Here is a 27,649-nt window from a genome sequence, read left to right on the forward strand (position 1 = left end):
TGTATCTGTATTTGTGTGCATGTGCCTGTTTAGATGTGTATATCTGGATGTGTGGCAATGTGTGTGACTCTGTACTTGGGAGTGCAAGTGTGCCCACCAGCCCTCTAAGTCCTGGAGCCCGGCCTTCCAGAGCCATCTGTTTCCAATTAGCAGCATCCCGATTGGGAGAAGGCCTGTCCTGGGGCAGCTTCTGAGAACCGGGTGGGCCACCTCAAGCCGCCCAAGTTCTGCTCCATCGAAGCTGAGGCTGCCCCTGGCCAGCATACTCTTGTAGCAACTCAGGCAGCCACACAAAGAGCCCTCTTTCCTGCCGCCAGCCGTTGGAGCCTGGGTCCTCCCCCAGATCATAAACCTGCCGGTGAAGACATTCACAAATAGTTCACCCGCATTCACACGAGCATGTGCAAAGGCTGGAATTCCATTCGCTATAAAGTTTTATTTTATTTTCCTTGGAGAGGGAGGGAGGGGGAAAAGAAGAGTCCTGACCTAATTTATTCTAGGGCAAAATATTGTATTTCATGCAGAAGTATACACCTGTACACAAATCTTTGCCTGCTGCTTGTGGGTTCCATACATTTGTGTGTCCACCTGCCTTAGCCTGCCTTAATACACTTAGTACAGCCATGAGTTTATGGCTCAGGAGCACATGCCTGTGGTGAAGACTGGGCCTTCTAAATGATGCGCTCAGTGAAAAATGGATCCAGCGACCTTAGGCCCAGGTTAAACCTCTTTATTATAATTTTTAATTAACACTGATATAGTTCAACTGTACAATGTCTGACATATATTAAGCACTTCATATAAATTGGTTAAATGATTAAATCAAAATTAGATATTTTTAAAAGTGATCTAACACTGAGCAGTGGTTGGAAGTAAGTATTGTGTGAAAGATTCTAGACCACAAGGAAAGGCATGGGCTCAGAGACCTCTGGGTAACTCAGGGGCTTTGGCATGGAATGTTCCAACAATATTTACTTACCTTCAAGTTTCTTCTTCTGGCCCCCCTCTATTTCTCAAGACTTCTTTTGAGATGGTGGGAGCCCCGTGGGTTCTAATTATAGTCAGCAGAGACCGGAGGGGGTGTGAATGCCTCCTTTCTTCAGGAACTGGGTTTCCAGATCCGCTGGATAGAGTGGCTTATTGTCACCAAAAGGGGGAAAGAAATGTCCCAGGCAGGGACTTAGGAGAAGGCTCAGGCAAAAGGCAGGCTCAGGCGCAGCCGGGGTCTACCCGCAGGGGCTCTCTCAAAAGGGAGGGAGGCCTAAAGGAAGCTATTTCACTCCAAGGCAAAAATTTGGGTATTTTTGTTTGGGGGCTCTTATAGCTGCTTTTATACCTCGGGAAAAACACCGACATCGACTCTGCGAATGCTAGTTCATAGAAAGGCCATTTTTAATAAGAAAAGATGAAAACGATTTGAAAGCCCCACAATTTCAGTTGTCTAATGACATAATTTCAAGTACAGTGAACGTGTGATTAAAACATCTTGTTGATTTCACAAAACCATTCAGAAGAGGCCTCGACAAAAGGAAATTGGGCCGAACCCCGAAGTGCCACGTCCCGGCTGCTACAAACCTCTGCGGCCCGGGATCCTAACGGCGGGGACAAGGCGCAGTGGCCGCGAGGGTCAGCAGGGAACCCGCGGGATTCTCGCGCCCCTCCCGGGTTCACACCTGCGGCCCCGCACCAGCTGATTCCAAGCGGGGACCCACCACAGGCCGGCAGGGGCGGCGCGGGCGTCCGCGGCCGCGGCCGCGCTCAGGCGTTGGGGTTGTTTCTCATGAGCTCCACGTCGGCGTCCACCATCTCCCTCACCAGCTCCTGGGACCCGAGACACAGAGGGTGGGCGGTGAGGGAGGAGTTTCTGCCACTCTCTCCGGGTGACACCCCCACCCCCTGTGGCGCGCCCAGAGAGGCCTCCGCCACCCTCCCTCCACCCTACCCGCCTCCACCCGCCCCCTTTTCTAGCCCTCCAGGCCTGGGGCACCTCGGGCGCCAAACGGGCTCGGAGCGCTGCTGCTCCGGGCGCCTCGCTGCCTCGCCGGGCGGGCCGCCCCTCCCGCTGGGCCCGCTTCGGCCCAGCCCGGCAGCGAGCGGGCCAGCGGAGTCCACCACCCGTAAAGAAAGGCACTTACATCAAAAGCGACCCGGGGTTTCCAGCTCAGCTTCTGTTTCGCTTTGGTGCAATCTCCTTGCAGAAAGTCCTGCGGGGGGAGGGAAAGATAAAGCTGATGTGGGTCGGGGGCGGCCGGGGCCCGAGTCGCAGGGAGCCCCCCACCCTCCCGCTGCTGTCAGTGGGCGAACTCTTGAGGCACAGGTCTCCCCGTTTCCCTCTTTTCGGTCCCCGCCGGGCACGCTCAGTGCAGCTCCCCAGCCGTAAATCTTGCGAAGGTCGCGTTTAAGAATGCGCCGCACAGACCCGTGAGGATCGTGACAGCGGTGCCGTCCCCAGCTCACAGCCACCTCCTCCTGTCCACCCCTCCCCTCCGACGCGTCCCATGGACGCTTAATGACTTTTTTTTTTTTTTTTTTTTTTTTTAAACATTAAGTTGTCAGGGACGCTACTGTGAGAACTGTTTCGAATTACTGCACTTCTCAGGCAAGGAGAGGAGTAAATGAGCAGACGTCCCCGGTCGCCCCCGCGCGCCGCGCCGCCGCCGCGTTCCTCTCCCACGGCAGGGCGGGCGGCCGGGGGCCCGACGCCGCTGCGCTCCGACTCTCCCCCAGGCTCCGCGGCGCGGCGGTGCCGGCCCGCAGCGGGCAGGCGCGCAGGGCTGGCTGACCCGGCCCTCCGCGGCGGGGAGCTGGGTGCCCCCTAACGGAGCCCTGGCTAACTCTGGGCCCGCAGAGCAGTTCTTTCCGGGCTTGGTTTAGAGCTTCCCCGACCCGCGGGCGGTTCACAACTGCCGTCCAGCACACGCACAGGCGCATAAAACGAAACTGAAGCTTCACAAACGGATCCTCGCCCTTTCTGTCCAGGGGCAAGATACACCGTATTTTCCATTCTGTTCTGTTCTATCCCCTTCCTTAGAAAATAGTGATCTCGGCCCACTTACTTCATTCACCTCAAGATCCACTAATCCGTTGCAACTAGCAGTTTGAAAATACGGCTCCAGAGAGCAAGCACCCTGCGGCTTCTTCAGCTCGGTAGCACTCAGTCTTCTGCCCAGTGTTCCCTAACTACTCTGATGGAAGATCAAGTTAATTTTTAAACGAACCTCCAGCTCCTGTTCAGGAAGCTCAAGCTGTCATTTGCTTGATCCTTGACTTTCTCATCCTATCTGACAGGGCCTTTGTCTATATGTATATGTATGTATGTATGTATGTATGTATGTATATATATATATATATATATATATATATGTGTGTGTGTGTGTGTGTGTGTGTGTGTGTGTGTGTGTGTATAGCCAATGACTCAGGTAGAGTCTGCCCTGCTCAGCTGGGCTGTGTGTGTGTGTGTGTGTGTGTGTGTAGCCAATGACTCAGGTAGAGTCTGCCCTGCTCAGCTGGGCAGGCATGGAACCGCTTTTAGGAGAGTTTCCATCCATTTCAGAGACTTCCTTAAGAAGGAAACTGTCTAAAAGAAAAGCTACAGGAGAACATTAATCCTGCACCTCAGCCCTCACTCACCCATTTCTTATTACAGGTCGCTGAAGACTGATTTAGAAGAAAATTGGGATGAGAATTTCAGGATGACTTGAAAAAAAGAAAGGGAGGGAGGAAAGGAGGGAGAGAGGGAGGAAGGAAAGAAGAAAGGAAGGAAAAAAAGGAAAGACACATAACTTTGAAGCCGACCATTTGGGGGGGGGTGAGATAAACATTTAGCTTTTCCCTGTAGGAATGTATTCATCAAATAGTACACAAGCTGAGTCCTTACAACGGAAGGATGTGAAGGCAGTAGGACAGCCAGCCCAAGTACCCCATCGAGAAGCTATTCTAGTTACACACCATATTAAGGAATGACCTAAAACCGGTTACATCGAGCGAAAGGAACAGATAATGAAACTACAACGAAGCCTGCCCCAGGGATTTTCTTCGGATTCCCTGAAAGGTGGCAGGCATACGGCATTTATGCTGGGAAAGGCCACCAGGGGCTGGGCAGGACCCGGGTGCCCACCTTCACTGCTAAGACTTCCATATCAAAGGGTGTCTGGGTGCTACTTCTGAAGGAACAGTAGTCCTGCCTTCTTCTCACTGTCACTTCCTGAGGTTCCAGTTACCCACGCTCAGCTGGGTTCGGAGCAGGCAACCAGTCAGAAGGTCAGCAGTAGTCTAACCCTATGCCTGCCTCACGCACCTCCCTCCCTCTCGTGACTAGGTATTTTGTCATCTCACATCACCACAAGAAAAAGGGTAAGTACAGTATAGTAAGGTATTTTGAGAGAGCGACACCAATTCACATAACTTTTATTATGGCATACGGTTATAATTGTTCCATTTTATTATTAGTCATTGTTGTTCATCTCTTATGTGCCCAATTTATGAATTAAACTTTATCACAGGCATGTAGTATAGGAAGAGACATAGTGTATATAGGGTTGGGTGCTATCCTAGTTTCAGACATCCACTGGAGGTGGGGCTTGGGATGGACCCACCTCGAATCGAGGGGGGCTCCTGTACTGTATGCTTGGAGTCATTCCCTAGGAGAGTACAGTCAATGGCCCTCATTCTCCATCATCCATCATTACTTTTTAGGCTTGAATAAATCAAACTCCCAAAGGCTTTGCATTTCACAATACACTGAAGTATTGATTTCCTCTCCAGGGTGTTAATAATAGTAAAACAAGTTATTTCTGCTGCTCCAAACAGTCCATATGCAGGTTCTTCAGGAAAAGTAGGATACAAAAATTAATAAGTAGCAATTAACTTTGCATGGAGCTGGATATAGAAGTGGAAAAACAAATTCATTTACTTCTCTTTCCTTTCCCTAAATAAAGTTGTATATACTTCCACAATACTTCTCTATTTTACTATAAGAGTCACACAGAGATACTCATTCTTCTTCCCCGAAGAGCTGTGCAATGTGGCATCATGAAGCAACACAGCCCTCCCCCAATTCCATAGCAGTTGCACAGCTCAAAGAAACATGGTTATTGTTTAATCACACAACACTTGCTGTAAATCAACCAGCATTGCATAGGATGCAATTCATGGCTCTGAACTTACAGTTAGCAAAACCCTAAAACCCAGTTTGGCTTCAAGTGATCTCAGTAGGCTTGGGAAAGGGAGCTTTGTATTGTAATTATGTTTCCTGTATTTTTCTACAAGTAGCTCATAATATAAAAACAACTAGGGAACTACAATTAAGGAAAAAGAAAAATGGTTTTCAAAAGCTTCGAAACAGACCTTGCTACCATACACTGTAAAAGTATTTCATTGAAACCAGAGACGCACCCAGTTAAACTTCCCAATTTAGTTTTGAGCCCAACTCCTACATTCCAGTCTAGCAGCTTACTTTAACCTTCTGCCAAGGCTCTGTCTCCCTGAAATTTAATTAGACCAAGAGACCTTGTGAAGGAAAAGGATGAGGTTCCATCAAAACAAAGCAGCAGCTCTCTACGCCAGCTGCTACTGAGCTAACATCGAGACTAGTCCGTGTGCCTGTGCTCCAGTCAACTTCAAGGGAAAGATTAGGGACATCCCCGCTTATTTTACACTTTGCTTCTCCTGAAGGACTTTCTTACTTCTTTCTGTCGTGTCCTTTCGAGGAAAGAGACAGTAAATTGTTCAGGCTGCAGGGTTTGGGGACACAGGACCGACGAACTTCCAGGGTGGTGTGGGGAAAGTGTGGCACGGGAGTACACAGGACTCTGGAATGACAGCACGGACATAGGAACACTTCTTTAAATAAAGCTTCCGCCAGCATGAAGAGAAAAGGGACTGTGGAAGCTAGATTCTTACAAGGACATCAGGAATTAACTGCTCGGCTCACAGGACTGTGTGGAGCAATGGAGGGGGGCAGATAAGGTCACAATATAGTTTCCTTTTACATTTCACAAACCCTTTCCACTAGGGCGTGATCAGCTCCCGAGGACGAGAGAGAAGAATGATTCATCTATTTTGTTCTTTTCTTCTTTTTTTGACAGTTCAGTTCCTTCTTTATTTATAGGCTCGAAGTCATAGTGTGACAACAGGAGCAAGAACTGATTAAAGAGAAGATTTTATGTTAAGTTTCCAAAATGGACTTTGTGCACTGGGTGGTCTGGAACTTTTCTTTTAAAAAAGAGACAATAAAGCTCTGGGAAAAATTTAAAGCATTTCTATGTGAATATGACATTTCCTGAACTCTGGCTTCTGGTGTCTTCACTGTTTCCATTGCTATTCCTTAGGTGAGCTATACAGTTTCAACATGTGATTTATTATTGTCAAATTCAATTAGGTTTAGCTGAGCATTTTACAGCAGCAAAACAGCATGAGCAAAGAGAACGTGCATGTCCAGATGCCTGGAGCCCCCTTAATTTTTCTCGGACTCCCTGACTACCGTTGACTCGTCAGACCTTTCGGAGCTGTCCTCTGACAGTGGCTCTGTCTAGGCATAAACCCGACAGGCCCAATGCCAATGGTCCGAGTTGCAAACAGCAGCACGGTAGGAGGGCATGTTTTGCTGCAGCAATTTTTCAGGCTTTCCTGGCTTATGTTCTTGTTATAGTGAACTGATAAAGGGCCAGACCAAATCCTGGAAAAGTCATTAAGCCAGTTCCTGAGCCCACAGTAGTTAACATAAAATCCAGAAAAGTAGAGACCATGCTGTGCCATTATCTTCTACTATAACTATAGTTCCCTTTCCTCAAATCTCCTGGGTGCCTTTTTAAAAATCTTGATCAAGATAACAACACATCTTTAAATTACACTGCTTAGTTTTCTTTCCTCTCACTCCCCGCAATCTTTTTTTAATTTTGATCATTATTTAACACATTAAATGCCTTTAACACCCACCCATCTTCCCTAAAATCTCTGTGGGGAATGCTATTAAATAGATTGATCACACAGGATAATTTTTCAAAGTTCACAGAGTCATGTTCTTTCTCTCCCCCCTTTCACTGTGGTTGCATTGGGAAAATTTTAATATTTATTTCAAATTATGTGTTGGATACCATGTTTCTCAACAGGTCAGCTGTAAGGTTTGCAAAGGACATCTGTTTAGGTGGAGAAACATTTTGAAAGTGTGAGCTCTTTTGGCAGGATGTTGTTAAATTTCTAATGTGCATATTGAAATAAACTGACTCTTGAGTGCTATAAATAAGGAGAAGATGTATGGACAGGGGATGTTAATAAGGAAAACTAAGACGGGTGAAAGCCCTGGTTAGACGTCTTCAAGAATTTAAAATATGGAAATGTGAGTAACACTGGGTATTCATTTCTTTCCTTCTACTTTTCAAAAAAAAAAAAAAAAAAAAAAAGCAAAATTGAGGAATAGCTCAGGTTCCAAGGGAATAAAAGAATGAAACAAATTTGGTTCTTGATCTAACTTTATGCTAATGTGGAGTGAGCAGGAAAACTTTACTCTTGGGGGAAAGGCTTCTTTTTAGAAAGAAATACTAAAAGCAAAACAAAACAAAACAAACTTCAGTAAAATGGAAAAAGCTTTAAAGTTGCACAGAATATCCCAGTTAAGATTCAAGACGAGCAGCTGGGAGTCGGTAAGAATGGGGGGAAAAAAAGAAACCAAAGAGTTCCCCCAGAAAGTTCGCAATATAGTATGTCTCTTACCAGGCAGTTTAAACTCTTACGTGCTCACAAATATATCATTTGATTGAAACCCTTCCGGACAGGGAATGAATCTCGCAGCAGTAAGAAAGGCAACGGCCTTAATAACGGTAACAAACGTTTCCCCCTCTCTTCCCTTTTACTGCTGTATATCAGCACAAATTGAAGTTGAAGCCAGGCCTCTCCTTTAATGACAAGGGGTGATAAGAGACAAGAAGAAAACAGCAGGCTGTCTCGTCTGCTCAGGAAGCTGGACTCAGTGGGACTGTCCATCAGCAGGGGCTGACAGAATGCCGTCAGACCCCAAACAATGCTCGGGCTCAACCTCAGGGAAATTGAGTCAGTCAGCACTGGCTCCGACAGGCGTACTGACAGTAGAGATAAAGTGGCAAAGGGAGCAAAACAGTGTGAGCAGGCCCTGCATTGTGTCCCTGTCCTCAGTTACCCGGGTGGAGGCTGCTGGGAGGCACTTGGCACAGGGTGACACATATGTACCCTAGACTGAAAGCCTGGCAGAGCCCTCACATCATCACCGCTGTCACCCCCACTGGTGGCCTGGCATGTGAGCCCTGCCTGTTACTTAGGGCTCAGGCTGTATACTTCAGTGACCTCCTGCTTGGTGCCTGAGGGCATCTCTAGGATCCTGTGACCCCCTCATTGATCCCATTTTTCTGGGTTGGGGGCCACTTAGTTTCAATGGATAGCATTTGTCATTCGGAATCAGGAGCTATCAGGAGCTACTAAACAAGGGAAAGAAATAGATCTGTCCATGGGTATGTCCCAGACACTACTGGAAAAGCGTACCGAGCATGGCAGAGCTCTCGTGGAAAGTAAATGAGAACATTGTCTCCCTTTGGTGTCCACTTGTATGTCAGTACGGCCTAAGGTGGTAAAAGAAAGTATTCACTGTATTAAGGGAGAATCCAACTAATGGCATTCATAGTGCAGCCGACATATAGACACGTCTTTTCTACGTGTACTCTAAAAATATGGTTAGCATAAAAAGAGAAATGTCATTAGGCAAAAAGGGTTCTAGAAGACACACTGACAACACAATCGTGTGCAGGAAATACAGGACTTAAACACACCAATTTCCTTTTAAATAGTTTTAAAAAATGCTGTGGAGGAAGTCCCTTAAGGCAGACATGCTTGAGACATGTAGAGACGAGGACAGTGGTCCTCTGTCCTTCATGGAACAGACACACAGCTCCATACAGTTCATGCCACGCTGAGGCCAAGCTTCTCCTGCCGCAGGAGGGGAGCAGGGTGCCCTTTCAGCACGGTCCCAACGACTGTCTGGCCATCTGCACCCTCCGGCACCGGGGGCCTGTGCGGCCTGTCCTGTTCCATCAGGCTTTGAGTGAGCTGAGCAAAGGAAAGCATTTTTTAGAAGCTGTGCCTTATAGCTGTGGGGGAGCTGTCTACTCATGAGTCGGTTGCTTTAAATAAAACCAGCGGTACGATTTGGGGAATGCAGTCTTGCCTCACACACATTGATGAGGCCCTATGGCTTTTTGTATCTCTTCTGCACCTATACTTGTAATCTCAGAGTTAATTTTTGCTGTTGCTGTTAGCTTTATGTCTTGATCCCCAGTGCTTACAGGAGTATCAAGCTAGGGAAAGCTAGATTAAGTACTGTAACTGGAGCCCTCTTGGTTCTGATTTCTTCACTGATCTTCACTCTAAGCAGCTGATGGGGGTGGGGTGGGGGGGGCTGACTCACAGTTGTGATGCAGAGCCGCTTAATGAAAGGGAGATAAGATTGTTAGTGACCTCAGCATTCCAGGCTTCAAAGCCAGCACCATCTTCGCTGGAAATTACTGGTTGCTCTTAATAACTGGATCTTGGGTGTGAAGATTTACCCATGCTGGTAGGAGGTGACACAAACCCCGAGGAAAGGAGATAAAGCACCTTTAAGCGGACCGATTAAAGACTGTGGTGACCTAATTGGCAAGTGGCACTCTGGAGCACGAGAAGCAGGCGGCCTTGCTTTTGCCATTTAGTACTTTTTACCCTCAAAGCACTTTACACACATCAGCTAATTAAATCTCCAGACAATCACATTCAAAATGCAACTCAAGAGATCCTATATCTGTTTCAGGTGGCTGTTTGCTAGCGATGAAAGCACCATACCAAGTATCAGTGGGGATTAAAGCCCAGCTCTGTCCCACAGCTTATCTTCAGCCTGCCTGTGGCTAGGAGACACCTTGCCACTCGAGGAAGGCTGACTAGGGCCACAGGAGACCCCTGATGGCACCAGGGGAAGGTGATTTTCCATCAGCTTGTTGCCTTTTAGTGTAATAGGAAATACGCCCCACCCCATAGAAAGGGCTCTGCCTTCCCTCTGAATAATAGTGCCAAAGAATATGGCCAGTAATACGAATGCCTCCATAATATAGATTTTTTTCCTTTGGGGTTTTTCTCAATTTATATTGTACCACACACCACTCACATTCAAGAAACTCCCTTCAGTAATCTTTCCTTCCCTCTTTCAATTCATCCATCCATCCATCCATTCATCCTTCTCCCAACCAAAATAAAAATTATATGGCAGAGTCATTCAAATGTACACCCCTAGATTCCTTCCAACAGTCATTCCCTCAGTAACTTGTTAAGAAACTCTAGGACTAACCAGGCAGCTCACTACATCCAAATTCTTGTTTTTCCCTTGTTTCTCTGAGGACTTTCATATTTGAGGAGAAATTAAGACAACTACGAGGACCTTTGTTAGTAAGGGTTTTGAGAGACATCAGGGGAAAAAAGTGCATTAAGACAGATATTTTATTTACCCTTCTATGATTTTTATCTATCCATTCGTTTGGTTTCCTATTATCATGGTTAGTAGAGAGCTTACTAGGCTGCTGCATATGTAACCTGGCAGTCTTTCTTATGTATAAGAGGAACAGAATCCTGTATCTGAACATGTGTATAGAGACATTTAAACAAATAACTTGATTTAATGTCACAAAGCCATCTCGTGGTAGGGTTCTGGACAAAAAGCCAGGATTTCTGATTCTTAGTCCAGCACTCACAATGCTCAGTAGGACAAACTCTCCCTAAAAGTACCATGAGCAATATACTTTATGCTGCACTAATTGAGTGGCACAAAGGTCTCTAAAGAATAAATACTGTATCAACATATGGAAATATCAACCTACTCCAGAGCTAGATGAAAGAGATGAATGGAGAAGAGTCGATACAGTATGATTCAATGCGTATGACATTCCGGTATCAGCATGCTAATCGATGGTGATAGATATTAGATAGTGGTTACAGGGGAAAGAGGAGCAACAGGGAAGGTGTGGGAAGAAACTCGTGGGTGATCTTCTCTGTATGATAGGAGCAGAGCAAACATGAGTGCATCTATTTGTCAAAGTGGACCAAAATATATAGTGAAGTGCATGTCACTGTATATAACTTAGGTCTCATGAACAAAGGATTCTTTGGCAGCACCACCAACACAGAGATATCAAGGGACAGAACCTGGCTTGGTATCATGGCTTAACCCCATAGCTGTGTGACCTTGGAGGGCAAGTTTCTCAGTGTTTCTGAGCCTCAGATTTTAAACCAGGTGTAAAATAGGGAAAGCATCACCTATCTTGAAGGATTGTGAGAATTCAAGATGACATATGGAATGTAGCTAGTACTATTTCTAATTTATTTAACGCTGTTAGGGCTAATATTGTTGCTTTTATCACTAAGGTATAGGGAAAGCTATCCTTTTAATTTCTTATAGTAACATCATGGATGAAAATGTAATCTTTTTAAGAAAGATTTGATTAAGGGCGCCTGGGTGGCTCAGTGGGTTAAAACCTCTGCCTTCGGCTAATGTCATGATCCTAGGGTCCTGGGATCAGGCCCCGAATCGGGAATCTCTGCTCAGCAGGGAGCCTGCTTCCCTTCTTCTCTCTCTGCCTGCCTCTCTGCCTGCTTGTGATCTCTGTCTGTCAAATAAATAAATAAAATCTTTTAAAAAAATCTGATTAATTAATTAAGAGCACATTGGGGGAGGGGCAGAGGGAGAAGGACAGAGAATCTCAAGCAGCCCCTGTGCTGTGTAGAGGCGAAAGCAGCGTTCAATCTCATGACTCTGAGCCAAAATCAAGAGTCTGATGTTCAACTGACTGATCTACCCAGGCGGCTCAAAAATGTAATTTTTTCGGGGCACCTGGGTGGCTCAGTGGGTTAAGCCTCTGCCTTCGGCTCAGGTCATGATCCCAGGGTCCTGGGATCGAGCCCCGCATCGGGCTCTCTGCGCTGCAGGGAGCCTGCTTCCTCCTCTCTCTCTGCCTGCCTCTCTGCCTACTTGTGATCTCTGTCAGATAAATAAAGAAAAAAAAATGTAATTTTTTCAAGTGGGTTGTCTTATAGTGTTTCTTTCATGCTTTCATGTTACTTCAACCTTGCATGTAATCCGACTTCTATTTTTAGATCATTTTTTGAATAATTGTAACCAGAGTATGCAGGATTTTGTATTCTACTTTTCCCTAATTATTATAAATGTTTCATATGCTCTTGATTGTTTCTTGCCAAATGTTTACAGTATTAGAGCTGGGACGTAGCTGTGGACAAGACAAGGCCCTTGCCATGAGCTTATGTTCCAGTCAGGGTAGACAGTCCAGAGTACAGGAGATGTGAGTAAGACCATGTCCGCTACTGAGAGTGTTCGACGAAGACTGAAGAGGAAGCCAGCTGGATAAAGAGTGGGAAGGCTGGCTGGAGAAGGCCTTCCCAAATAGGTGACATGTGATCCAAGATTTGAATGACAAGAAAAAGCCAGTCCCATTAAGTCCTGAGGTAGGTGGGTCTCCCGGGGACACCACAGGTACATGGACGGTAGGGAGCAACACCCCTGGTCTGAGGGGCAGAGAGAAGGCCACTGAGTCTGGACAAATTGAATGAAGGGAATCAGAGCCCAAAAAGAAGTTGGAGAGGTAAAAAAAAAAAAAAAAAAAAGGCCAGACCATGCCTGGCCTGCTGGGTAATTCCTCCCATGGGGCCCAGGCCTCTCCCAGCAAAGCCATGTTTTTGCAAGACTTGACTCTCTAGTATCTGCATCTGGTCGACCACAATCATATAGCTGGCTAACTCAACTAGTTCAGAAGTCTGATTTTCAGATGCCAATGTAATTTTTCCAAGTGAGCTTGGGACATTTAGCTAAATGTTTAAAAGGGTGGCTAAGGGACTTTTGCCGGGCATGCTCCAACCCCTTTCCCTCCCTAACAGAGCCGCCACTCTTTAATGTGTTTGTGCCACCCAGCCTAGAAACATCTGGCCACTCTTGAAGGGATTAGGTCCAGGCTACTGCAGTCAGGAGTCAGGACTCTGCCCAGCTGGCCCTATAGGACACAGGGCCCAGGGGACTTCCCGGGGCCAGAGGGCAGGAGCCTGGCCTCCTGTGCAGTAGAAGGGCCAGACCTCTTCTGGCCGAAGGAGGACACGTTTGAGCTCCGGAGGGCGGCGAAGATGGTGCCCCACCCTTCACTTCCTCCTGTGTGAGCAGAATCCTGGTCAGACTGAAACTGTCCCTACCAATTCCCCTTTTTGGAAGGCACCTTCTTTTTCTCCACTCGTTCTCAAGAGAATGGGACACAGCACTGAAACATGCTGGAATTTTCAATTTTTTACCAAAGTCTAAGTACATAAAGGTTCACTCATCTACGTAGAAAGAACTTGGCTTTGCTTTAAAATGCTTAGTCCTGGGGCACCTGGGTGGCTCAGTCTTTAAGTGCCTTAAGTCATGATCCCACGGTCCTGGGATCCAGACCTACATAGGCTCCCCGCTTGGCGGGAAGCCTGCTTCTCCCTCTCCCACTTCCCCTGCTTGTGTTCCCTCTCTTGCTGTGTCTCTCTGTGTCAAATAATAAATAAAATCTTGAAAAAAATAAATAAAATGCATAGTCCTTTATCAGCCAGCTACGCACAATACAGATTTGGATTGTGTTCTGAGCCACTAGAAGCCTCAGGCCCTAGGGGCACATGCCCTACTGGATGTTTTTACAGGCTCCAGGCTAGGCCGGAGCAGGGCTGCCTCAGGAGGAGAGGCCTCGAGAGAGGGGAGCATGTGAGGCGAGCAGAGAGAAGACTCACCGAAGGACTGGATTTGGAGGAAAGAGGATTTATAGGGAACTCCTAGGATTTTGGCTTGAATGGGGACCTTTCCATCGCTTTCAAAGACATTATATGAATTTACAAATGCTACCAGCAAAGTATGAGTGTAACTTTTTATCACAACACCAGCATTAGATTTTATCTCCTTTTGAAGAAAGCCCTCATTTTCGTGATTATGAAACAGAGACTCTTTGAAAAGATTACTTTTGTAAAATTACCTGTGTTCTCTTATATCATTCCATGGAACACACTGTCTTGTTTTGGATCTTGATTTGATGCCAAAGCCTCTCAGCTGAGGAAGTCTGGTTAACTCGGAGAAAGGAGCTCGGTTTCCACAGGCCCCAGCTGTGTTCGTGTGAAAGGAAGGAGAGGGAAGGCAGCTCACCTTCTTCCATGACCCCTAGCTAGGGCCTAGCTTCAGCTGTGCCTTAGGATGTGTAAGGAAAGGGTTAAGCCACCCTGTGTCCACTAGGCCCCACCGACATGGTCCGCTTTTAATCTGTGGCTTGTGGCAGGAGGAAGTCCGAGAGGTGGCCTTTCACATGACATCATAAAAGCCTGATTTATCGCCAGCCACCAAACATCTAGAAAATCATAACATCCTTTCAGGAAAATGCAGTGGAAAATAATCAGGTTGACTTTGATGAAAGCTTTGGTGGGGGCTCCAAGTGTGACATTCTGCACAGTAACCCTTGGCAGGTGCCCTGTTTGCAGTCTGAGCAGCCTTCATGACAAAGCCCCGCGTCTGAGCTGCATGGCTGCCACAGCGGAGCAGGGCTTTCATGTCCACAGATAAAACGAGAGTTTGGTTCGCACTCTGCCAGCTTGCCTAAAATAACACCAGAGTGTATGTGAAAATGCTCTGGGAATAACAGCTCTATCCAGATGTGAGGAATTCTCGGTTATGGAAATATCAAGATCCTACTCTTCTACCAAACCTGCAGCCATGGTAGCAATGTCAAATGCTGCTGCTTCCTCTGCTGCTTCTGTTGACTTGCTCTTCTCCCCTTTCCTAAGACCACCTTCAGGACACAACTCTGCAGTCAGAACTTTTTCCTATGTAGTATTTCCAGAGCAGTGTCCCCTGTGGTGTCATTCTTAATATCTAAGGGAGCTAATAAGTGATGATAGAGATGACACACTCCAAAATCAAGGGGTGAATTCCTCAGACCACAAGAAATTGTTCCCAGGAATGTTTACATCTCTGTGCTGTTTCTCCTGCTCAGTAAGTTGACAAAAGCACCAAGCAGGAACCTCATTTTCTTTGGTGTGCATGATGTGCTCTGCAAATAAACATAGGAAAGAGGGACAAAGATAGAGTACTGGATGGTTCTAGAATTCTGGCCACATCAAGTCTATAAAAGCTCACTGGCATAGAAGGTAGGCCTATCTTTGCAGATTGACATCAACACAGAAGGTCCTGGGATTCCTGAGCCTTGGGGAAGAGAGGTGTTCTAAAGATTGGGCTAGGACTGACAAGGGCCTAGTCAGGGTTGAAAGTCTGGCAAAAATGAAGACTGGGACACAGTTCAAAGTTATGTTCACTTTGTTTTACTGCGACACCTCAATTGTGTTGTACGGAGACTTCATAGGATCAAAGACTCAACATCATTACGCAGAGCCCCATGAAGGTTCCCAGAAGGTTGGTGCTTGGTGGAGGGAGGAGCCCCCAGTTTGGAGGAGCTCAGAGCCCGCGCCCCCACACTATCCACCTGAGAATGGGCTTCCTACTGCCGCATCACCCGGCCCTCACCGCCACCACTGTCAATTCCTTCAGTTTGATTTCTGAACTGGAAAGGCCTGCCCAAACCTGATTGTCCCAGGATTTTGTATAGGAACCAGGATGATGTGGGAGCTAGCACAGGGGTGAGGCCTAGCTCTGGTCCGGTCACCTGAGTTCTTTCACTTGAGCTTTCCTCATCTGTCAATGAGGGAAGGGAGGGACTGGAAGAATTTTCAAGGTCCCTTCTAAGGCCCTGCTTGCTACTGGGCTAGCATAGCTGGTGCCTGCACAGGGCTGCGTTCCTTACATCAACCTTTAGGGATCCTGTGTGGCATCTCCTTGCCTAACGACGGCTCATTGTCTCACAGAGGCTGCAGCAGAAGCAGTGGCTCTCGAGTTCTGCTCTAGCAGGCCTTGGTCTGGCTTAATCTCAGCACGGTTCCAGGTATAGCCAGGCAGTGGGGGAGCTGGTGACTCAGTGCACAGTCAGATGGCAGAGGCCTCTGCAGCCCAGTTGCACCTCTGCCTACGGATGCTGTGCCCACAGGGCTGGAAGGCTCCACGCAGAGGGTGCTGGTTCAGAGGCAAGTGACCCGAGGAGGGAGGCAGGATTTTGGGTAGTGGTGTGCTGCACCCGAGGCCCAGAGGGAACTAGGGCTTCAAACACTCCCCAGATAAGCATCCCTGGACATTTGGGGAGCCTCCTACAGAGCCTGCCAGACTGAGTGTTTCAGCTCTCTTGTGGCTGTAAAACACATACTGGCAGTATCTTATTGCCCAGAGCCGTGCGTGTCACTGCGGCGCTCACACAGTAAATAAATACGGTGAAAGTGGGGGATATACTTCCCACCGATGAAGCTCATCACCAGATGGCCTGCCGTATGGAGTGCCACCAGGTCAGGAAGCCTCTGCTCAGGGGGCTCCTACGTGAGGTGCCCTCTTCAGTGGGTCGGGGGCTGCCCCCACTCCCCAGCCCTGGCCCTTCGGGACTCAGCTGTGGAGGGCCTCTGGCTGCTGTTCACTCAGAATGGCTCTGTGCCCATGACTAGCTTTGGGGTGGGAGACTTGGGGAGATCTCTGAGCCGGCAGTAAAAGCATCTGTTTATTGGGCCCCTTGTCTGAGCTATGCACCAAGAAGCACTTTACATACCTCACACTGTTAAACCTTCTAGCAGTCCTGTGTGCCCCACAAGGGAAGGGAGGCTCTGGCAGGCGAAATGACGTGCCCAGTGTCCATTCATGGTAGAGCCTGGATCCAAAGCCCAGTCTCTCAGACTCCAGCCCAGGTAATTAGCCCATTTCTCTAAACTCCCTCCCTTCTTCTCCATTTAGTAAGTGGGCTGACAGCTGATGTGTACAACAATCTGTCAAGTCATGCATTCCCATCGAGCAGATGCCCTTGATGGGGACAAAGTCCCACCCTGGAGAACTTGTTGAAGACATAACAGAAGGGGACTATCCTTGCCCTCCATCGAGGTCCAGAAATACTGAAACTGCTGGTTAGACTGCCTGTGTAGGTTGTACAAAGAGCAGGTAACAGAAGTGGAAACCCAAGTCAGAACAAAAAGGGGGCATACCAGCAGATACCACTTTGCCATAAGCACATGGCTCTCAATGGCACCCTGTGAAGGAGTTTAATGCAGCCGTGGAGTTTACAGCAAAAGTGAATTCATTGTTCTTCTTCAGTGGGGGGTGGTGGTGGAAGGTTTTATAAGAGGGTTGAAGATAAAGTATTCTGTTTTGGTTCCTATGGTTAATGTCATCTAGAAAACACAACTCTCAGCTAATTAAGCACCATAAGGAATGGTCATGATCATGGACTTTGTAAGCAGCAGAGGGCAATTTGCCTGTGGAAGGATTCTTTTCAATCTGTCCCCCCCTGTCCCCCTGCCACTACTGGGCTGTGAGATTCTCATAGACGTTCCTCAGCAGAACCAGGCTTTGGGGTGGAATCTTCTAGGTACTGTTGGCTTTCTAGGACCACAAGCAACAGTGAGGGACACCTGACATGGGAGTTCTGTGAGTTTGGGAAACTTCCAAATGGACTTTGCTCAGATCTGACCCCCTCGGAATACCCTTTTCTAAAAAAAGACTTCAACTCATAGAATTCACAAGAGTTGTCTGGTCTTACTTATGCCACCACCATGACCGTGACTAACAGAAATACAACTAGTCCTCAGGGTGCATACCTTTTCTGTTTCAGGGTCTGGGTAGTGAAAGAGATCGCTACTGGAGTGGATCTGGAGAACACGTGTATCTAAAGACTTTATCCAGATGGACTTAGTTCTGGAGATTGGACAGTGAGAGCTCAGAAAGAGGGAGATGTCTAATTATCACCATCATGATGATAGTAACAACAGTAATATTTATCACAAAACAATAGCTGTGTAGTGCTTTACTATTTGAAAAGCATATTTTGGCCTATTTTTTTTTTTTTTTTTTACATAATTCTGGCAACATTCAGCCATCCACACACTCAGTAGCCATAATCACCTGGCCTTTGAGTGGCTCAAGATCCTGTAGTAAGAGACTAGCGAATTCGTGGCGTATCATCTGGTTCGTGCCACAGCACAGAGTGGGCCAGAGCATGTGAACAGAGGGGAAGCCACATGAGTACAGAGAGGAGGCACAGGGTTGAGACCTGAAGAGGGACAAGAAAGGGGAGGAGAATGAGCATTGTGGTGGCCTTAAATGTGCCCTGGGGTAAGCCTGTCCCTGAGGCACCTGCATAAATCAGTAATGGGAGGACTCGTCTTAACATGGTCCCTTTGGAACCAGGAAGAGCTACCCTCACAAAGGGCCAGAAGAGGGGACCGAAGCCCTTCAGGGACCAAGGCTCTCAGAGATCTTTTCAGAGTAAATGCTCCCTGAGCTGGATCGTGAACCATGAGTGGGACGGAGGACAGCAAAGGGCAAAGGTAAAGACAGTGTAGGTGTCAGATCAGGAGCTGAAGCGCACAAGGGGGTTACAGAAACTTCTGTGACTTGCAGGTTGGGATGGCTGGGGCAGCGTGGTGTGGAATTCCCCCCTCGTGCTGGCTGTGGACCCCAGGTTCACAGTCGGGAGGGCTAGTTTAGCATGACGGGCAGAGCTGGGCCTCAGCGGAATACCAGTACTGACTGTCACTCACTCCCCAAGCCTCAGTTTTATAATTTTAAACCTGTTACATTCTATCTGCATGTAATAAAGATCGGAGATACCGCAAGTGCTTAGAACAGTGCCTGATGCTGGGCGGGCTCTCCACAAATGGCGACTACTGTCAGTGTGTAACACGAAGGCTCCATCGGGGCCTAGGGCATCTAGCAGATGCCTTGGAGGCCACGCCAGGCCTTGGAGCTGGTTCTCCAAAGTGGCTGCCCGGCACTCCGCCGCCGACACCTCATCAGACTGTTAGTTCCCCATAGCCTGTCATTGTCTTGCTTGTCCTCATTTATTTAAACCGTACCCCTGTGAAAACACATGGGACTTGGGGGCAGAGAGACTTAGGCTGACAACCCAGATTCATCAGTCCAAGTGGGGGAAGCAGCTCAAGCTAGGGCCCTGTGGTGATAGGAGCTGGCTGGTCAGAAACCCCCGAGGTGGGGTGAGGTAAGCTGTTACATGTGGCAATGAATCCAGGATGTAAGGATCGATAACTTTGTCAAAAAGATCCCTGGATATATTTCTTCATCTGGGTACTCATCAGACCCTCTGCCTAGGGGTGGCTTCAGGGATCCACTTGGGGAACCTGTTGACCACCGAGGGGCTGGTGATCAGATTGGAGCCATTTTGGGGCATCTGGGGAAAGGGATGGAGGCCAGAGCAGCACACACAGACTCTGTGAGGAGTTCCAAAGCCCAGAGCCCAAGAGGAATCCCTCGCTCACTCGGGTCCTCTTCTACATGTAGGCACCCTGGAGTTTCTGGAAGAGTAGAGTGAGACCCAATACTGTAAGATTCTGTGGGATAACCTAAGTCACTGTCACCAAGTTAGCAAAAATAAATGGAGGCCAATTAATAGCACACAGATGGTGCCGCAGGGTTATGGAACAGAGGAGGTCTTTTAGGAGAGAAGATTTACTTTCTCCCTCTCAGAGGAGGGAGACACTTCCCCCATGGTCAGGGCAGCTCACAGCCGTGCCTGACTCGAGCCTGTGGCAGAACCTGAACGGCCACTTTGATCTTTATCGGGTGACTCAGTGCTTCTTGCACCACCATCCCTCTGACTGGAGCCCTGGCAAGGGCGTAGTATCCAAGGAGGCACAGAGGGGAGAGGAGGAAAAGACGCATTAGCCATCCTGGCAGATGAGCTCAGGTCTGAAGACTCAGAGCATCACGCTTCGGGGGCCTGGTGCTCCCAGCTCATTTCTCCCGAATGGTTTCTCTCTCTGCTACACTCTTCTCTCTCTGCTACACTCTTCTCTCTCCTTTCCTTCTCAAGGAGCCACTTACAGTAGAGGCTTTTCAATATTGGCCAACCTTCTGTTTAATACTGTATATATGTCATGGGGGCTCCTTGTACTTCTCTGGCTTACCCTCATGGAGGGGAACTAGAAAAGCTCCTAGCAACTCAACACATCTTTTCCCCCAAAATGATGCAAGACACCTTAGAAAGTTCCTTAGCACCCAAAAGAAGGCCCTGACCCCACCTGCCCCTTTGGGATTTCCTGCCCGTTCTTGCTGGTTACCCGCTAAGAAGGGACGTCCCTGGCCCTCTGCACCCCACATTGCTCTCTCCTTTTGTCCAGTGCTCTCTGCGTGGAGGTCATGTTCTGTAGACACCGGCGGACAGTGGCAGGCTGCATTTCTCTGAAATCTGCCTCATTTCAGCTTATTTCCTTGTCATCAGTTCTGTAACTGTTCTGGCCTGTGTGAAATGGTTGGTTCGGTGAGGGGGAGAAAATACATTTCTCCTTTTATACCTTTAAAATACCGCCCTCTCCTCAGGTGAAGGCCAACCTAGCCTCGTGCTCTGGGCTGGAGAACTGGGTTTCCGGTGACCATAATCTCGAGTTATTAATGAAGTGTGTTTATTCATCCTCATGAGTAGAAACACAGTGTAATATCTTGACTTAATAGAACCTGCCTCATGACCTGCAGGTAGTGTCTGTGTGCCAGCTGTGCCAGGCCTGTCAGGACGGGGAGGAGCTGGGGCCCAGCAGGGGCTGTCCCTTGAGTCCTACAGGAAGTCACGGGGCTCAGTGGTGCTCGGGGCAGGATGACTCTGATCCCAGTGCACACCAGGAGCAGCCAGCCAGAAGCATCCCCTTACCTTTGCTCCTCACGTAACACCCCTCCTCACTCGGAGCTTTTCCTTTTCTTTTTGCGATTTAATTTTTTTCCTCTTTTGGAATAGCTGCTTATGGGGGGGGACTCCTCAGGGGCTTTCAACCACTGCCTCTGGCCTCTGGCCGTGAAAGAGTGGACACAGCTACATCCTCGGGGTGTCTTCTGAGGAGGTGGGCATCAGGCAGATCAAGCTGATACTTTCTTTCCTTTTCTTGATCTCTACCTTTCTTGATCTCGGTTTCCTCAGCGAAATCAGTGTTCCTCAGCAAATTTGTGGATTTTGTTTAAAGGAGTTGGTGGGATCCTTAGCAAGGCTGAATGAATCAGAATTTCCAAGGGAAGCTGTCCTAGGATCACTTCCTCAGATCCATATGCATTTTGGGGTCTTACTCAGTTTGGTGTCGCTGGGACCCAGCCCACTTCTGGGTACACAACAGGCATAATAAGGAAAAATGGACTCTCCTTAAATTGCAGCCCGACTGTCCACAGTTCAGCTGGACATTTCCATGTCTGCCCTACCCGGGGAGGTTCTTTTGCTTTAATTACTCCCATCACCAAGTGGCTCCCAAGTTGCTTAAATGAGGCAAGTGAAGCCTGTAAAAGCCCCTTTGAAACACTGAAAAGCACAAGGAAGAACACCCTGGAGGTGAGCGATCCCAGAAGACCACATCCGGATTCTGCCTCAGCAGACCGGCTCCCAGGACTCACAGGCCCCTTGAGCCCCCAGCTTCCCCGGATGCCTATCCTCCCAGCCCGAGGCCCAGCCCCATGGCAGGCATCCTGCTGGGTCCTGACTCTGTATTTCTTCCCTGCTCCCCTGGCAACCTTGAGCTGCTCCCTGGATACCCTCCAGCTGTGCAGGCCAGGCCTGGCAGGCCCACGCCCACAGCACCAGCACTTAGCCTGTAGCCTCTAGGATGACATGACCAACTCTAGGAAGACCCTCCCCTGCCAGGTGAGACCCCCCCAACCCCACCTTGAGGGTGTTGAGGAAACATGTGAGTTATGGTATGCACGTGAGTGCCCTTCAGACCTGGGCACGCACACTATGACTGTGACTGGTGGCCTGTCAGCAACACTGTTAAATTAGCAACGTGACACGCCCTGCCGGGCTTCCAACTCTGCCCTCAACATGGCCCCCAAGCCTTCTGCTTCTCTCAATTTCCAGAAAAGGGCCATAGAGCAGCTACACTGAACTCCCCGACCAGCTCAAGACCTTTCACAGACTGCCCTTTGCTCCTGCTTTTCTCAGAGCCTTGTACTTGAGCCTCCCGCGCTCGGTGTGTTTTCACGGTACCACTGCTGCGTCGGTGCAAGCCTCCAGGACCTGCACACACATGTGGGCATGGCCCCCAGCACCGGCCGGTGCCCCAGCGTGCCTCCGTGCCTCGGGCCACCACTCTTTCCGCGGCCACGACTCCTGCACACTCACTCTGCGGTTTCCGTCTACTATAGCACCTCATTCTCCCAGTCACTTTAGGTGCTAGATATCATCTCCAGTTTGCAGATGAGGGAACAGAGTACCCTGCCTGAGATCACAGAGTGCTGGCTGGGTGTGGAGGGCGATGAGCTTCAGCTTCTGGCCTGCTTTACTCCTCAGCCCTTTGCTTTTAGCCATTGAGCTTCTTTCCCCCAGTTGGGTGAAAGAAAGTTCCACGGGGGCAGAAATTGTTCCTTGCCCATGTGCAGGGACCCACGCAGTATGCAGGATGGCCTCCTGAGCACAGACCCTCCCCTTTGGAAGTTCTCCCCTGCTTCTTTCCATCACGGCATCCTCTTAGTGTCCCTTCTGGCCGTCTTCACAGCTTGTAATTACTTTGTCAATTAATTTATTGTTCTACTGTCAGCCTCCCTAAAATGTAAGCTCCACGAGGGGCAGGATGTGCCTTTCTCATTTATCTCTATCTTCAAGATCTAGCACTGTGGCTGGCACGCAGGATGCACTCAGTAGCTGTTGGATGGATACAGGAATGCTTAAAATGAAGTCAGTGTATTCCCTTCACTATTCCTATTGCATTGTAACCATCACCATCCCCTCCCCCACTAAGAATTCTGGTCAACTTTAGTTTTTTTTTCCTCTACTTTGCCCACATCATTTTCAAATATATTGCTCTCAGATTTTCCTTTCATAGCCTTCAGATCCATGTACTTGGATGGCGACAGTCCCCGCTCCCTTCAAAGACCAGTGTCTGCCTGGCTCCAGTGTCCCTTATCTCCCTGGGATGCTGCTCATTCTTTCAGAAGCTCTTTGGGACATTCCTTCAATTAGAAAGTTTTATTAGTTGCTAAGTAAAATCCAAGTTCTTCCTCTGACTTCTAATATCTTTGACAGTTTGATCTCAAGCTACTTTTCCAGTTTTACTCCCTACATTCAGGAAAGGTTGGACTGACCAGGAAGCACACACATACTCAGGTCTCCCCCACCTTTCTGAATCTAGAAATCCAAAGAAGAAGCATTAATCTCATGCTGATCATCACATTCCGGGTACTGCATGCTGAAAGTACACAGCTAAACACCTCGAGGCTGGAGAGGGAAGGTTAATTCACAAGCGAGGACAAAGAGAGCTGGTGGGTCTCAATCAGCCTGCCTCCCAATCAGGTCTTGATGGCTCCCTTGGACATGGGAGGTCAGGCCTCCTGCCTCTTCCCTGGCCTGGCCAGGTGGGAGCTGAGTAGGAAAGGACTTTGCAGGGGCGCCTCGGTGGCTTAGTCAGTTGAGTATTCGACTGTTGGTTTGGCTCAGGTCATGATTTCCTGGTTGTGGGATTGAGCCCTGAGTCAGGCTCTGTACTGGGTGTGGGGTCTGCTTCAGATTCTCTCTCCCTCTGCCTCTCACCCACAGTCTCGCTCTTTTTCTCTAAATAAATAAATAAATAAAGTCTTTTAAAAAATAGACTTTGCATAAAGGTGACAAGACCTAGTAGGGGAGCTGAGCAGGTGCCAGAGGGACAGGCTCTTGGCCCCTCTCCCGGGGGCACTGGTGCTCCATAGGGAACAATGACCAGAGACTTGGGAGAACCAGCCTGTCCAATAGATGATTTTAAAACTGTTTTATTCATTAAGATATACCTTATCTGCCACATCCTTGAAATGACAGAACGTCTTATTTGCTATGTGATGTGGGAAATGGCAGATGCAGGAGATTCAGACAAGGATGGAGAGCCCAGCAGAAGCAGGAGACGCCCTGAAGCCAGGTAATTCACACAACTGCTGGGAGAAGAAACACTGTGTTGCCTTTTGCACACAGGGACAGGAATTTAAGCAGGGTTGGTTTTTTTGTTTGTTTGTTTGTTTTTAAAAATAGTCCTTAGTAGGCTGAAAAGTCTGGAAGCATCCATGTGGCTGAGCTTCCAGTCACCGATACTAACACAGTACCTTTAGCTGTGCACAGAATGGTCAGGGAGATAGGCCTCTAAGCCAATCATGGCAGCTTAGTGACTGGGGCTGTTCATGGGGACAGTGGAGGAGAAAAGGGAGGTGAGGTGGGTGTGCATTCTTTCACGGGACAGACAGGTTTTGCAGAGGAGAGGGTGTCTGGGCTGAGTCCTGCAGAGTCACAGAAACCTTCTCAGGCCAGGGTGGGAAGGACAAGCTATTCCTTCTTCTTGGGATGTCCTTCTTTCCATCTGGACCTACTCATAGCATACCCACTCCTCAGGAGCCAGCTTAGATGCCACCTCTCCCCAGAGCTGCTGATCTTAAGTGACCTGGTCTTCCTTCAGACTCGGGCAGCTCTACGCTCTTCCCACTGACACAGCTCCGTCCTCCACATCCTAGATGTGGGGGGCTTATTGCCACACTGTCCACACTGCAAGCAAATGACACATATTCTGCCTACAGTTAGTGCTCAAGATCTGTTTCCTGAAAGAGTGATCAGATTCCTTGTTTTAAGGAAGGAAAGTCTGATTTGATGAGAACAGACGTGGGGCTTGATAATTTGGGCCATGGTATCTTCTCTTCTCAGGATTTTCTTCTTATTATTCTTTCAAAGTGATGATGTAAGTTATTCTGTGTGAAACGCTATCACAGGAAGTCACATCTCAACATACCTGCACATTTCAGCATCTAGTTTGATTTGAAGAAAACCGTTCTCTCCAATGCCATGCTTTCTGAGTTGCTTACTTCTTGGAAACTGCCTATGGAGCTGCATTCAGCAACACGGGAGGCTCTACAGGTTGTGGTGCCATCACTGTCGAGGACTGCGCCATAAGGTATGGCTCAATTTTGTAACTAGCAACACCATGTTACTGAATTTATGTGAGAAAAACATACAAAAAGCATCACTTCTGCTAAACTCTTATTCCTTGCTAATCTAATTAAGAAAGTTTTGAGTCAATGTTAAAGATACACAGTTAAATTTTCCTCTGGAAAAGTGTGGCTCTTATTTCCTCCACAAAAATGCAAAGTTGTTTGCACAGAGAATTGTCAGATCTGTTAGTTTCATAATCCTTTAATGCACAGGTAGCTTGGTTAATTACCACTCCCAAATAATGAAACACTGCAACTATGTACAATTTTAAATGAAATCACTCTCGTAAAATAGCTGCATTTTATTGGTCTAAGTGTAAAAATATTGTGGTGATCTGTGGCTGCTGCCTCTCTGTTTAATATTTCTGCTGGCTACAGTGGAGACCTTGCTGATAAAGGATCTAAAACATAAACAGTCTTCTCCCTAGAGCTCCTCTTTGAATTTATTGCTTTAAATTTCCAGATATAATGGCTATAAAGGCAACACTGTATGTAATCAGAACTAGAGAGAACATGAGGCTTTTTAAGGCAAGCTTTTAAAATACACAAATGTAATTACAATTCTTATTTTTGAAAGAAGTGTTAACTTAGAGTATTGCTACAAAATACTATTCACATGCTAGGTTTCAGATGATGCTAAAAATCACTTGCCATAAAACTGGGCTTCACCGGCACAGGTGTGCAATAACCCTTTCTGGTCATTAGGGTCCTGTTTTAGAATAATATTGTGATGCAGCTCTCAGCAAATAAACCTGGGAAGAGATGACACTATCGCACTGTGGGGTTTTTATGTAGTCTTGCTATGACTCACCTCGACCCCAACAGATGAGAAAACTCAGTCTCAGAGGTCAGTTTGGGAGATTAGACTATTTGGTAATTTTTCAATCTCAGTATAACACAGTCTTCTCATGTGTTCTGTGGCAACAATATTAAAAGTGTTTGTAACACTGTGTACCCAGCCTCTTGTAGAGCACAAGTAATAATACATTTTCATTTTTCTAATAATGTATTCATTAAACTATGATTCCTAGAGGAACTGAAATCCTCTATTATTGCACCTTATGAGATGAAAGGATGTTACACAAGGTACAAACGCAATAGATCCAAATGTTCTTGCCCTAATCTCTACATCTCGTTTATATGCAGGCCAAAGGGCATTTTTTTTCTCTTTTGCTACATTCCAACTCATTCTCAAACAAAAGGTCAGTTACCATAGTAGGTTCTTTCCAAGCCATCTCTTATTTATTCCTAAAGGAAAGTTTATTGCATCATTTTCTAATAAAGACATTTTTACTGTGTTTCAAAGGCACCTCTTAGATGTTATGGTCCTAATGCCTCTTTAAGAAAATAGTTCTAACATGTTTTATTTCTTTATGTGGGTGACCAGTTCCTGGCTTCATAGTTCCCCAAATGTATCTTCCAGAGAGCCCTAAAAAGAACACAATGAACTTTCCAGCACGACTCCTGGCCAGCGAATCTGAACCTCACCTTATGAGAAAGGCCCCAGGTAACTAGCCGCCTGGTGGTCTGATGGTGCGAGCAGCCAAGCACCTCTGTGTGGCCTCACGTTCTTCAGTTGTGAAGGGACAGGGCTGGGGTTGACACCTGAAGCCCCTCTCAGCTCTAAGGCTCTAACCTCCAGCACTGCAGCCTTTTCCTTCCCTTGCTTCAGTGTTTGGAGACTGAAGTCAGTGACTGCACTCGGAGCCCAGAGAGCTGTAACTGTCAGGGCAGCTGTGAGCCCCGCAAAGGCGCAAAGGATTAACTTGCGCACTCGCCTCTAACACCTGTCTTCTGACAGCATTCTTAATGACCAAGCTCCGTGCCAAGAAAACAACAACTAGTAACTCTACATCAATTTCTTTCTTTACAAGGGAAGAGGCTCCTTGACGTGCGGCCACACTCCCCCTGAGTGTGCTGTTGATGGCTTGGGATGGTGGCACCTATTTAAAGAATATGTGAGGGGCGCATGGGTGGCTCAGTCAGTTAAGCATTTCCTTCCACTCAGATTGTGATCTCAGGGTCCTAGGATGGAATCGCACATGGGGTACCCTGCTTGGCAGGATATCTGCTTCTCCCTTTCCCTCTGCCCCTCCCTCTCCACTTGTGCTTTCTTTCACTCTCTCTCTCTCTCAAATAAATAAACAAAATATTTTTTTAAAAATACAAAGAATATGTAAGACACGGCACAGTCCATTAGTAACCGGGTAGAACCAGAAAGGCTCCAAGAAGGCTGCCAATTATTGTTTTTTTTTAATCACCAAGTAGGATAACATACAAGGACAGAGGGGGAAACTCCTCTTAACTCACTATCTGTTGACTAAATGTTTTAGAGAATGATGGCAGTCTCCTTAGATTGGGAAGAAAATGAACAAATGAATGAAACAGAAAAATAGCTGGTGACCTTGCCAGGCCCTCCTGGGGAGGCAGGGCCAGCTCCACGGCCTGTGACAGAACCAGATTGACCATGAAAATTGGTGAGTAGCTTTACCGGACTCTTCCTGGGATGAAAACAAGGCTTGGCTTTCAACAGGTACATGTTTCCCTCCGAGCACCTTATCTCAGTAATTATGGCCACGCTGGGTTTCACCA

The 27,649-nt window shown here is 47.6% G+C and overlaps 1 protein-coding gene across 2 annotated transcripts in view; it reads right to left on the reverse strand.

The window, feature by feature from the left end:
• Positions 1 to 1,368: 1,368 nt before the first annotated feature.
• GMDS (GDP-mannose 4,6-dehydratase) overlaps positions 1,369 to 27,649 on the reverse strand; it is a 636,593-nt gene continuing 610,312 nt past the window's right edge. The window contains exons 10-11 of one of the 2 annotated variants that reach the window (XM_059179107.1): positions 2,136 to 2,204; positions 1,369 to 1,821 (exon numbers count right to left, since the gene is read on the reverse strand). In XM_059179107.1, the coding sequence (XP_059035090.1) occupies positions 1,759 to 1,821; positions 2,136 to 2,204 (132 nt within the window). In that variant the 3' untranslated portion in view covers positions 1,369 to 1,758. Of the gene's footprint in view, positions 1,822 to 2,135; positions 2,205 to 5,636; positions 5,811 to 27,649 lie in introns of those variants that run through there. The other variant, XM_059179106.1, reaches the window with a different exon arrangement.

Source organism: Mustela lutreola, chromosome 6, assembly GCF_030435805.1.
Source record: "Mustela lutreola isolate mMusLut2 chromosome 6, mMusLut2.pri, whole genome shotgun sequence".
In the NCBI taxonomy this organism is placed as follows: Eukaryota; Metazoa; Chordata; class Mammalia; order Carnivora; family Mustelidae; genus Mustela; species Mustela lutreola.